Raw genomic sequence first — 13,767 nt, 5'->3', positions numbered from 1 at the left:
AACCGCCTACCGTGTCTTTGGGGTCTTGGATCTATGTGAGATGGTCGTTGAGTGTTGCGGATGGAGCTGGACGAGATCATTGGAGGATGCAGCCGGCAAAGACCCGAGGAGCGAGCTGTACGAGTAGACTGTGGTTGTGGAACGAAGTTGCGGAGCAGTGGTGTCGGGCACGTTCTCGGACTGGGTTCGGAGGTGGATGTCGGCAAATACGCCAAGCAGAGCAGATGTGCGGGACAGTTTCTAGTGATACATTCACAGATGCATTGTGGTAGCGCAAAGACCTTGGATTACAACTGACGGTTCTGGAGTGGCTACGATAATGGAGGATGCTGCGGTGAGCAGTTTACATGGTAATAGGTAGCAATACGCAGTTTGTGGCTGGCGCGAGAGAGACACACAAATTAGACTGCTATAAATGACACTGTGGGCAACGGCTCTCCTTACTATTTTTGGCTATTTTCACTCCATCTACGGCTTAAATCATCAAGGCTAAGAAGCGATAAATCTCTGAGAACGCTAGCTATTAGTTGCGTGGTAAGGAACATTGAGTGCCGCCAATGTATTGAACATTTGCAATTTTGGTCAGTATTGAGAATGAGGTCTGTATACAATATATACAGCAACACAGCAATACCGTAACATATACACTTTGATTTTACTTTTGGGGACTCAGTTTGAACTATTGCTCTATTAGCTATTATACATTAGAGCTGTGGTTCAGAGATGCCACCTAAAACAGCACTGGGCGGAAAAAGTAGAGGAATGTCCGATACCCCGCTGGTTAATCGATCTCAAGACCCTCAGATAGGAGGAAGCATCAAAAAAAGAGCTCTGGAAGGTTCAGTTGGGGAGCTGAACTGCCCGAATACAAAAAGTGACTTAAATGAGGGAAAAGACAAGAGAATTCCGCAAATGTTTTCAACCAGGAAGGATAAAAGTAAAACACCCCAAGATGTGGAGAGTCACCAAAATCACCTGCCGGTAGCAACAGCTCCGGGGCATGCTGCAATTTGAACTGAGACAGATCTGTCAGGCACTCAAGTAAGAACGGAGGGTCAGATGATAAGATCAATTGTGCAACCCATAGATGCTTTGGACTCTCATGATAGTCAGACCTTGGAGCGTGGTTTGAGTCCAGAAAAGGGGCCAACATCTGTAGGCGAGAAAGTGTTCGAAATATTATTTTAAACATTCAAGATTCGGATGGTGCATTGATATCAGACCCGGACAAGATTGTTAAATTTTCGAGGAATTTTATAATAAACTCTATCAAGCAGAGCCTTTGATAGGAGATCAAGGGGATCAAGCGGCTTTGGGAAATACAGATTGCACTGCTACATCACTGCCTAGGATAAGTGATGAAACCTCTCAAGAGTTAGAGCAGGAAATTGCAATAGAAGAGTTGCAAGCGGCACTGGCATCTTTATCCTCTGGTAAAGCAGCCGGGCCTGATAAAATCCCTATTGAGCTATATAAAATGGTTGCAACACAAATAGTATCTCTTATACAGGATTTATTTCTGGATATTCAATGTCATGGAATACCTCCAATGTCATGGTAGGACACAGATGTTGTAGTGTTTTTAAAAAAAAAAGCAAACCTTCAGAACTTCCCACGTCATATCGCCCGATTTCTCTCATGAATACGGATGGAAAAATTTACTTCAAAATCATGGCCACCCGATTACAATGGAATATAGCTGCAATTATTTCACTATGGCAGCACAGCTTTATTCCCACCCGGGTGACCACAGACCACACGCGGCAAGTAATTTCAATAATGGACATCGCCGAGGTAGAAAAGAGAGCAGGTAAAGCAGCCTCATGGACGCAGAGAAAGCTTTTGATTTGGTGGCTTGTGATTATTTGTGGGCTAAATTGATTGAGAGAGGCTTTGGTCCAGAACTTATCCGGGCGATACAGGCTATGTATTACAATCCTCATGCCAAGATCCAAATAATGGGATATACCTCTAGGAGGCTCAAGATAGAAAGGGGTACGCGCCAAGGCTGCCCTTGTTCCCCAACTTTGTTTGCTTTTTATTTGAACCCCTTTATTTCCCTGATTTCGAATAATCCAATAATCAAATCGGCAGTCTCTCATAGATATGAAACAAAAATACTGGCATACGCTGATGACACTGCCCTATTAACTTCAGCTCCACAAGAGGCAATAACAGAAGTTCAAAGGCTGGCAGAAAAATTTGGGACGAGATCAGGCTATCTATTAAATAGGTCAAAGACGCAAATTATCTGCTCCTCTCAGTGTACATTACAAGATTCCAGTGTGGTGCAGTAACAACATATCATATTAACATCTAAAACTAGTGATTTATGGGCATTAAATATAGATCCAGTGATGGCTTCAATTAATAGGGAGTTAAAACGGTTAGATCATTTACATCTCACAATAATGGGTAGGATAAATGTTATTAAAATGAAAATCTTTGCAAACATTTTATGTCTAATCCGGGCTATCTCATTAGAGCTCACGGCAAAAAAATCCACAAAATAGAGGGGATGTTTTCTAACTTCATCTGGAACTATCATAAAACTCGACGTGCGAATAAATATTTGACTCTGTCAATTGATCGGGGGGTGGAATGCTCCCAACATCCAGATGTATTATTGGGCAACGGCCCTGCAGCATCTAGGTGCTCTTTAGCACTATGAGAATACGCAAAGTGACATGATTGAACTACCGAATATTTATCTATTGACGATAGGGGAAGCTTCAGACGGAATATTTCAAAGGCAGAATGACCTGAAAAAATATCAAAAAAAAGGTTATAAATGTATTGATTACGCGGTGAAAGTATGAAAAAAGGCAGAGAAAATATGTAGGATAGGTATTTTTATTAAGCATTCATCACTTTGGCACTCTGATCTTCTACGCCCAAATATATATGATGATATTGCCAGAAAGTGGGAACAAAAGGGGATCGCAGTTGTCTACGTAAATCAAGAAATTGTGGGTTTTATGGAAATTGTACAAAAGTTTGGTTTGCAGCGGGTCTTGTGCTTCAAATATCTATAGATTCATAATTGCATAAAAGGAATTGCTAAAGAGAGTATTGATTTTGGGCCGATATCAATCATACAGCTCATGAGAAACACTGGTAATAGAATTAAAGACTTTTATCAAGAGCTGGTAACATTTTTACCTGATGATTTGGAAAAACAGAAGTAAGCTGGACAACTAAATTACATGATGGGGAAGTTGATATAGATAAGGTGTTGGAGCTGGGAACATTTGTTTTTATGTCATCCAATTTAAAGGCCCAGCAATACAAAACGGTGTATAGCGTGTATTAAACACCATTGAAACTCTTTAAATGGGGGAAAAGAGAATCAGATGAGTGTCCTAGATGCCGAATGGGACCCGCTGACATGCTACATATGTTCTACTCATGTGTAAAATTAGATAAATTAAGAGAGGGGATGGAATCCTTTATGTTACAGACATTAGGAAAAAATGTAAAGATCTCCTCTACACTGATGCTACTGGGATATGATTCAAGGATGCAAGTTGATGTGTCACAGCGGGATTTTGTGTTGCAACAGTATGGAAATATCAGAAACCACCCACAGTTTATCAGTGGATGAAGAGGTTACTATTCATTGGGAAGCAGGAAACCACTTTGTATAAATGTACAGGCATAAAAACCACGAGAAAAGGTATGAAAATCTGGAAGCCACTCATCGTCTGGATGGAGGAGCAAAATAGACAAGGGGTGGGTTAAACAAAGATATGCAAAATGTAAAGGTCGAAATTGTGTAGAAAGATATATGGAAAAGGGAGAATGAAGCTAACTGCTTGCAGATTCAATTGCAAGAAATGTGATTGATTAAGATGTGTGGAATACGCGTACTGTTTCTTTTAATCCGTTTGCCTTATACTAAATTTCTTGTTGTATTGTATCTTTGTTTATGTATCAAATATCCTACTGTATCATGTCTGATTTCAATAAAAAAAATAGAAAATGAAGTTACAACTGAGTGGCAGTGTGCCCAAGCTCCATACATAGTCTGGTGTCCCAAAAATGTCATGACATGCAATGATGTACACACACCATGCAATTGCTTCAAATGATGCCCTGGGATAGGTTGTCTATGATTGTGTATGTGTCATTATTTTTGTTTCTTGGAGTGGCGGTTATAGAGGGTCAGAAACAAACGTAGTAATTGAGAACACTGGGACAAAGAGACATAAATAAGGTAAGATCATTCTTATTTTTTCACCGAAAAATATATGTCCTTGTAATTTTCTTTAAAGCCCTTTTCACATCCTTGTTCTTCAGACTGTAGATTATGGGGTTCATTACTGAAGGCATCACAGTGTAAAGCACAGAGAAATATTTGTCCTTGTTTCCTGAATTTCTAGACACTGGTCTCAGGTACATGAAGATGGCTGCTCCACTCCCCATAATGATCACAATCAGGTGCGAAGCACAGGTGGAAAAGGCTTTATATCGGCCTTCAGAGGAGCGTATTCCAATGATGGTAACAACAATGCGGGTGTAGGAGAAGAGAATAACAACTGTTGGGAACAAAACGCTCAATACCCCAACCAGGAAAATTACCATCTCTGAGCTATAGGTGTCGCCACATGTCATCTTTATGAGAGCATTGAGTTCACAAAAGAAATGTTCAACAACATTGTGACCACAAAATGGCAACGTTAGAGTAAAAACGGAATCCAGTACAGCCAACAAGCAACCACCAATCCAGCAGCAGGCCATCAATTTGATGCACGCAGACTTGCTCATAATTGCATTGTAACGCAAGGCAAGTGAGATGGATACAAACCGGTCGTAAGCCATGAGAGACAGGAGCAAAGTTTCAGTACAAGCGAAAAGCAAAAATGTGTACAACTGAGCCGCACATGCAGAGAAGGTCATTCTCTTCCTTGCAATGAGTTGTAGCAGCATGTTAGGGACAATAGCAGATGAGTAGCAGACATCTATGAAGGCGAGATTCACCAGGAAGAAGTACATAGGAGTATGAAGGCGAGGATCACAAAGAGAGGCTATGACCAGGATGATGTTTCCAATGAGCGTGGCCAAGTATATCACAAAAAAAATCAAAAAGAGAACCTTCCGCACATCAATGTCATCAGATAGTCCCACAAGGAGGATTCCAGTTATTGAGGAGCTGCTGTTCATCTTTGGCATTGAGTCCTGTTGTCTTAGCCTATAGGAAAAAATAGGTCACAAAAGTAGTTAAAACAATTCATACAGTGTTTTCAGGCTACATGCAATTGTACATTATCATACAATATTGCATTAATAACCTGTATTGCATATTGCAATCAGTATGCACAAATGTGATTTTATGGCTTTTATTCTAGACTGGTATATTGCAATATTGGTCTTTTTTGTTTCACAGGGAGGTGTGTGAAGACATAGGACTTGATCAAGAAGATGACAGATGGGTCAATCTGTCACAAACATCTTTTTACAAGTGCATTATATCCTATTGAAATTGTGGTAAGATGGACTGACATTGGTCATATTTGTGATAGAGTAGCTTGTAGCTGTCAGCCGAATGCAAAATCAGGCCCATGGTCTTCACATTAATCGTAACACGTTGCACTTTTGCAGTTATATCTCAACATAGGACCACAGCTAAGATACTGGCTTCCTTTATCCAGCTCTGAGTCATCAAGAAAGCAAACATAAAAAGCAAATACATTGTGTTTGCTAGGTGATTGAGGGACCTACCGAAAAAGAGCATTAACAGAGCTAAATCATTTTGAGGCTTGTTCCATGGAAACACCTGCTAACCGTACGGAACAGATAAAGGAGAGCAAGTAGAAGTGCGTGGTACTTTCACGCACAGGTACAGTATAGGCAGCAGTGGGATCCTTTATACAAAAGAGCTAGCAGAGTCTCACCAGAAAGAGTGGATACAATTTACCAGATGCTTTTTGGAATGATTGGCTACTGAAGACAGTGGATACCAAACCTTTCCCTAGTGGCTAAGACTTTGCTGAGGCTGACACAAAGAGATGTCTGATCCGCTCCCATGGGACAACGATTGTACAAAATGCATCCCTAAAGTCGAAAAAGAATATGTGTTGTGCTCCAGCACTATGGATGGCAGTTTGTTTAAAAGAATATGCAGTGAGAGGGAGGGCTGTGCCCTCTCAGTGCCGATTCAAAAACATAAACATGTTCAAAAGTCTGCGGCGTATTTCCTAACAACCCTTGACTCTATCGCCACACAAATATCCGGCTGCCTTAAATTAGTAGCTGCAGTTGATGTCAGTTACAAAAAGAGGCCGATTGTCGCGCCCATTGGCCACGCCCCCAGAACACGAAATATTGCCCAATAAAAATGACCATAACAAATGCATAAATCCTAATATGTGAGCGCCCTCCATAGAACTTCTGGCGGGAGGAGTGTCTAAAAGTGTCTCTCGGTGCTGGCCATCAATGAGAGAGACCTGTGCATTTTTCAAATGGGTGGTCAAACAATATGAGTATGTTGCTGGAGATGTGGCCTGCCGTGCCAGCAATGTACTTACCGGGGGAGGGATAGGCCTTTTCTTGCTATTTCTGTGGAGGCGGGCCTTGTTTCTGGATGTGCGTCGCGCGAGGCCTGTGCACAACAGAAGTGGTAAATCTCCAGTGTGCGCATCAGGCGTCACCGGACGATAAGGTGAGATTAGATTTCCTGCACAATGGCCCCTGTTTGCGCTCCTTCCGGCCCTTGGGAATAGCGCCATGCCTGACCTACATACAGTAAAGCAGGTGCACGGCACTGGGAGCGCGGGGCAAGCACACCCGGAGCTGGAATGTACGATCGCTTTTCTTTTTTAGTAATGCCGCACCCCGCACAGGCCCACGCCCCCAGCACAGGATATGAGACATGGCTTGAAGGGCGGAATGTACCACAGGTTTTCGTAATGCCGCGCCCCCAGCACACGCCCACAGCACACGATATGAGACATGGCATGAAGGGCTGAACGTACCACACGCCCCCAGCGTTTGTCACACCCCCAGAACATGCCCACAACACAATGCAGACACGCCCACAAGGGACTACTTTGCTGGCACGCTTCTTTTACCTTCTAAATGTATATGGCGGGCGTCTGCATAGCCTATGTCCTTCTGCTACAACTGCCCTTTCCAATGCTGTATTGGGTGTTGTGATTGGTGCTGTGGTTACTGAGATTACCCGCCTCAAAGGTTTGGGCTCTCTCTTTATTATATTAGTATGGATTTTGGACAGCATTGTGAGACCTTTTAAAAATGGATGACCGCCTATCATCAAGCTACCACCCCCAAATTGACGGTCAAGCTGAGAACGTTAACCAAACCATGGAACAATATCGTCAATGCCTAATGCTAGATCTGGGAGGGGGATACACATTTGTGGGCAGATGAATTTATCCAAAATAATGAATGAATGAATCAATCAATCAATCAATGAAGTGAAACTTGTACAGCGCATGGCTACCCTGAGGCCTCCCAGCGCTGCGGATGGATCAAGCGGGCCAACGGGCAAGTACTAGAATGGGATGTTGAAAAAATGAGTTTTCAGGAGTTTTCGAAATGCCAACAGGTTGGACTCCTTCCGCAGATGGAGGGGGAGGGAGTTCCAGGAGTTTGCAGCATTGAAAGAGAAGGAGCGCCGGCCCCATCTGGCTCTCCGTATTCTATGAGTAACAGCAGAGAAGGTGAGGCTGGAACGGAGGTTCTAGGCTGGGTGATATGGTTTAACCAGGGATTGGGAAATAGCCGGGCCACACTTCCAGAAGGCCTTGTGTGCCAGGCACATGGCTTTAAACAGGATCCTTGCCCTGATGGGGAGCCAATGAAGGTTCCTTAAGGCTGGTTTAGCAGATTGCCTGCGGGAATCTGATGAAGCAGACGAGCAGCACAATTTTGGATGATCTGGAGCTTGTAGGTGGTGGACAGAGGGGCTCCCAGATGAAGGGCATTTCCATAATTCAGGCGAGAGAGAATGAGGGCCTGGACCAGGATTCTTCTCACCTGAAATGGGAGAAGGATCTTACGGAGCATCCTCAGCCGGCCAAAGTAGGAATCTGAGTACTTAGTAGCCTGATAGTTAAGGCTGAGGGAGTGGTCAAGTCACATGCCAAGGCTCTTGATCTGGTCCTTAGAGTCTGGTGCCGGACCGAGACAGGGAGGCCATACAAGTGCAGGGTTGAAGGAGAGAGAGTTGTAGAGAAGCATTAGCTCAGTTTTATCTCCGTTCAGTTTGAGACAGGAGAGCTCCATCCACTTGGCGACTTCCTCCAGGAAGGGGCCTAGGGTGCTAGATGATTGCTCTGGATGATTTAGTGCTACCACGTGTTGGGTGTCACCTGCATAGGTGACGATCTTTATGCCAAATGGATGGAAAATCGCCGCCAGGGGTCTCATATAGATGTTAAATCATGTGGCGCTTAAGAAGAAGCCGCGGGGAACACCACAACTGAGCGGCTGCCAATTGGAGACAACATCTCCTTCAAACACCTAGAAAAAGCGGTCACTAAGGAAGGACTGGAGCCATGCTAGTGCAGTGCCGGATACTCCTAAGCTCTTAAGACGGAGGATCAAGGTGTTGTGATTGACAGTGTCAAAAGCGGTACTGAGGTCAAGGAGGATGATTGCTGCAGTACCTCCCTGGTCCCGTATCCTTCTGGCCTCCTCAGTTACCGCGCGGCGGGCAGTCTCGGACCACAACTGAGGAATAAAGCTGGTTTGGGAGTGGTGAAGGAGTACTCAACCGGAACGGAGTTGATGTGCTTTTCTAGCACTTTGCTCAGCCAGGGAAGGAGGGAAATGGCTTTGCGCCAGGGCACATTTCCACGTGGGGGGGACCATGCCAGAAAGGATAGATGAATTTAAGAGATCAAGTATTGTGGGACTGACGATGTTGGCGACTAATTTAGGGGACTGAGGGGGAGCTGAATTGGAGGGAGAGCCTGGGGTTACTTTATCCATGAATGAATCCAGTAAGGCTGAGTGCAGCAGGGGGAATCAGTTTAGTGAAATTAGGGGTTCAACAAGCAAACCTGAAATATGGGGAGCTGGATGTTCACATTGGGAAGCTGGGAAAGACATATAAATATTTTGAATTTTATGTTGAAAGAATTCCGCCAGGTTGTCACAACGCGTGAGTGCCCCTTCTAAGTTTTGTTGTTTTTGGGGCATGTTGGAGAGAGTTCTCGCGATTTGAAAAATTACTTTAGGGCAGTTGGCGGTAGCGTTGATTTTCTCCTCATAGAAGGAGGCTTGGACAGCATTAATTTCGGATTTGTAACGTTTGATTGGCTTCCTGTTGTCATGCTTTCTGAATTCAGAATAATTCTGTCTCCACCTTCGCTCTAATCTTCTGTATTCTTGTTTTGATTCTCTTAGCTTAGGGGAGAACCACAGGCTGATTTTAGTCTGCATTTCTTAAGGGTGGGTCTTTTAGGGAGGACTAAGTCAAGGGAGCTGGTAATCCAGTGGTTGAACTTGTCATTTGCGAGTGTGGGATTGAGATCAGTAGCTGGTCTAGAGGCTTCGAGAACTGCCTTCCAGTGGTCGGTGGGGAGTATGGGCCAATTCCGCTCCAGAACCAGGATGGGGTTGGGGGAGGGAGAGGAAGGCTGGACTGCCCAAGTGAGGAGAACCAGGTAGTGATCCGACAATGGGAGCGGCTGTGGGGTGTCTACGGTAAGTTCAAGTAAGTTACTGAAGACTGGGTCGAGGTGGTGGCATTTGACATGTGTAGGGGAAGGGACTTTCTGCATGTGCTGAAGTGCAGATAGGTTTGTGACCAGTTCCTTGGCCGCTTTGTTGTTAGGGTTATCTAAATGAAGGTTGATGTCCCCAAGTACAGTAAAATTGGAAGGGGCGAAGGCCAAGTTAGCAAGCGAAATGGGAAGGGCATTGATAAATTCGCCTGGTGCCCGTTGGAGAGAACTCCAAGGAGAAGGCCAGCCTCTTGCAATCCCACAAAGGGTCGGTGGTGATGCAAGAATTATATATGTCTTCATACACCACTGCTATGCCTCCCCCTCTACCGATATTGCGATCTGCTCCCACTATTGAGTAACCGGGGGGGGGGGAGAGGGTTTGAACAATGACGGGGTCATCTTCTGCTTAAAGCCATGTCTTGGTTAAGAAAAGGGCGTCAATTTTGAGTTCTTCCAAGAGTAGGGTGAGTTCTGTTCTATGTTTAGGGAATGATTGCATTTCAGGATAAGCATCCTGAGAAGGAGTAAGGGGATCGCAGGACTCTGATTTTGTTTGATGGTTGAAGAGCAAATTGCAATGAAGGCAGCAAGACCGTCCATTGGTGGCATTAAATGAGTGCTTGCAGTTTGGGTTTGCCTCATTTCTAAGTGTATGTAGTTCTTGGGGGCTGTACACTATGGTGTTACGGGAAAACGTGCAGGGGTTGTGGCCCCTGGACCCAACCGGGTGTGGTCGGGCGCACACGGGCTTGCCTTTGGCACGTCTTGTGAAGGCCAGTGGAGTGCCCGCTGCGCGGATGATCAGGCATCAGTGAAATAGGAAGAGAGCTCTGCCCCCTCCGGTCTCCTGGCCGGAAGCAGGGTGGGGTGAGAAAGGTGCCGAATACTCCCTCCACTCAAGCGGGTAAAACACGTGGTGGACTGGGGAGCAAAGCGGAATGTGCAGGAAGGTAGGAAAAGTGAATATTAAATGCAGCAGCACAGAGGGCCCGATTCACAGAATGAACTTAAGACTCAATCCTAAACTTACTACTATTTTGGTATTCACAGAATGCACTTACTACTTTTAGCATTCACAGAATGAACGTACTACTTTTAGTATTCACAGAAGTTAGGATTTTGTCTTAAGTCTGTCTTAAGTCTGTCTTAAGACAAACTTAAGACAAAATCCTAACTTCTGTGAATACCAAAAGTAGTAAATTCATTCTGTGAATGCCAAAAGTAGTAAGTGCATTCTGTGAATACCAAAATAGTAGTAAGTTTAGGATTGAGTCTTAAGTTCATTCTGTGATTCGGGCCCAGAGAAAGTACAGTTTGAAAAAAAACGAGCAAGTAACATTCAGCGCACAAGCACACTAGGCTTCTCTGACAGCTAGTGCGTGTCTGCAGCGCCGAGGATCAGGAGTTTAAAACGCGGCATCACAGAGATTAGGTACAGTTTTAAAATTAGTGAGGAAGCAAGTTACCTTCAGCGCATCTCTGGTAGCTTGTGCGCATACAAACACACCCTATGCATGTCGCCATTCGATTGCTTACAAGATTATAATCCACGAATATCTCCTTGGGAAAAACCTACCCATTCAGCTATTGCTGCTATGAAAGATTACTACGCTTTTCTACAGTCTCTTCTGCGCATTGCACAACACATGCTAAGGAGGCTTATGAAAGAATAGAAAACATTAACCTGCATTTATATTTACCAGTGGAAACAAGGTTTGCTATCTACAAAACATCTCAAATTACATAGTTGCAAAACCTTTCTGCCCAAAATCCTGTGGCTATCCACCTTTCCTTACCCTCTGACATGACACTTAACCCTTTGTTTCATATCTCACTAATAAACCCAGTCACACCTGTTATCAGTCTCACCACACCACCATCACCTCTTTAATTGACGGATGTGAGGAATACAAAGAAGCCACTATTTTAGATTAAAAAGGACCCAGATGACAATTTTACTATTTGTGTACTAGAAGGGCTGCAGCCTGGAAAACCAATCTTAAGAACCCTTAACCAATATCTGTAATGCTCTACATCTCATTAAAGCATTCCATATATGTCACACTGCCAAACCTCTTCCCGTTCTTCTGTGTTTGAGGCTTATTCTTCAAGGGGGCGCAGTCAGGAATCTGTCTCTATCACCCCAACCCCTTTGCATTGCATTAAGCTACAGGTATGGGCTGTAAGGCAACCAAAGCAATGGGTTCATGTAAACATATATATGCAGTCATTGCTCTCCCTGAGCTCCTGCACGCTTGTTTGTAGTTCCCTAATCAATATATAATGTATAATTTAATTTTGAAATTAATCATAAAAGTACAAAGTTCATTATGTTAAAAATATGTACAACAAAAGGACAATTTTCATTAGATAAAAATAAAGAATAAAAAGACGTCAAAGAAACCGAATATGTGCTCTATAAAGCAGCAATTAACCAAGTAAACCTGAGCTCTAGCACTGGCATGTGTACAGATAAGATAAAAAATATATCAAGCACCCTCAATTAGGTTGGTCCATGATAATGCTATTACCTGTGCAGACAAAAACGTTTAAAACAATCCCTGAAATAAAAGTTTTTCAAAAGATAATTGTACCAATGTAAGTTCCTAAAAACTAACCTGCTTGGTGGCCCTCATAAAACTATTTTATCCATACCACTTTCTGGTTACTATTGCTCCTCTTATAACATTTATAACCGTGGCACAAATGTAAATAGAGACAAGCAAATACAAGTAGCTAAAACCTTCTTTATAAGAACATGGGAAGTGAGCCCTCAATAGTGGTAACAGAAATGTAACTCTCAAGCTTTTATAAAGTGCACAAAAGGAATAAAGGACAAGGGGTAAGGTTATCAGACCAACCACATTGGTGCAGGAAGGCTACCAAAAAGTGCACTGTGACCAAACGGAATCTTATTAGATAAAATCTACATTGGGTATTCATAAAAAAGGTGAAATAAAATTGCAGAGAGTTAGTTAGGGCACTAACATATGCAAAACAATCAATCAATCATCAATCAGGGATTTGTGAAGCCTGCTACTCACCAGTGAGGTATGGAAAAAGAACTATTGATGGACAGAATGCAGAACAATATCATACATTCACCCCAGTACAGAGATCAGGGCCCAAATCCATTGTTTTTTTGCTCACCATGCCATTCCAGTTTGGACCCAGCCATATGCAAATCAGACTTGACCCTCCGCCCAATGGGAACAGTCCAGCCCGAACTGCCAGGCCAGGTCCTCCCTGCTAGAAACAACCATCCTAGGACTGGTTTCCGGGTTTCACCCCTCTTCAGATGTTGGGGTCATAGCGGATAAGTGTGGGAAGTATTTTTAAAATTATGTATTAGTCAATACTAATGTTCATTTAACAGTTTAATAAAAAAATTAATTAGCAGTGGGATGCTGAGTTTATAGGGGATAAGGGTGAGAACTATTTAAGAAATTAAGTTTTACTGTGAATTTTTTGGGTTAAAATAAAACAAAACATTTTGAAAAACAGTAAAAAAAGTTTAGGAGCTGAATGTTGGGTTTCTAGGGGATAAGGATGGGGAGTATTAAAAAAAATATGTACTAGTAAATATTTTTGGATGTTCATTTATTAAAAATATTTAAGGAAATTATTTTTGAATTCTAATTTTGTAAAAAAAAATGTCATATTCATTATAAAAGAGTTAATATTTTACAAAAAATCAAGAAATTGGAAAGTTATTGTTATGTAATACATTATTTTTAAATGAATTGTTTTTTGTAATATTTGTTTCTAAATTATTATTATTACTTTAAAAAAACAATATTTCCCAAGTTTGAAAAATTGCAATATTTTTTTTCTTAATGTTGTAAAAGGGATAACATTTTGAAAAACATAAGTTACTATTTTAAATGTAATTGTTACTTACAAGGAGAAGTGGATGTACAGTGGTATACATCGAAGGCTTATCTCTTGCAGGGAATATCAGGCAGATTCTCCTATTTTTCAAATATTTGGTGTTTTGAGTTCCTTTTTAGTTAATTTACTGTGGCTTTCATATTGTGTGCTCAATATGTTTAATTGATACTTTAATGGAGTT

The 13,767-nt window shown here is 42.6% G+C and overlaps 1 protein-coding gene across 1 annotated transcript; it reads right to left on the bottom strand.

Annotated features, from left to right (window-relative positions):
- Window positions 1-4,236: 4,236 nt before the first annotated feature.
- Window positions 4,237-5,163, bottom strand: LOC144763026 (olfactory receptor 2D3-like). The gene has a single exon (XM_078648338.1). The coding sequence runs from the start codon at window positions 5,161-5,163 to the stop codon at window positions 4,237-4,239; it is 927 nt and encodes a 308-aa protein (XP_078504464.1).
- Window positions 5,164-13,767: the final 8,604 nt, after the last annotated feature.

The sequence above is a fragment of the Lissotriton helveticus genome, chromosome 6 (genome assembly GCF_964261635.1).
Source record: "Lissotriton helveticus chromosome 6, aLisHel1.1, whole genome shotgun sequence".
NCBI lineage: Eukaryota > Metazoa > Chordata > Amphibia > Caudata > Salamandridae > Lissotriton > Lissotriton helveticus.
This window is presented reverse-complemented; position numbering and strand designations above follow the sequence as displayed.

Coding starts and splice junctions, on each gene's coding strand:
- LOC144763026 (XM_078648338.1), bottom strand. CDS start 5,163: ATGAACAGCAGCTCCTCAATAACTGGAATCCTCCTTGTGGGACTATCT.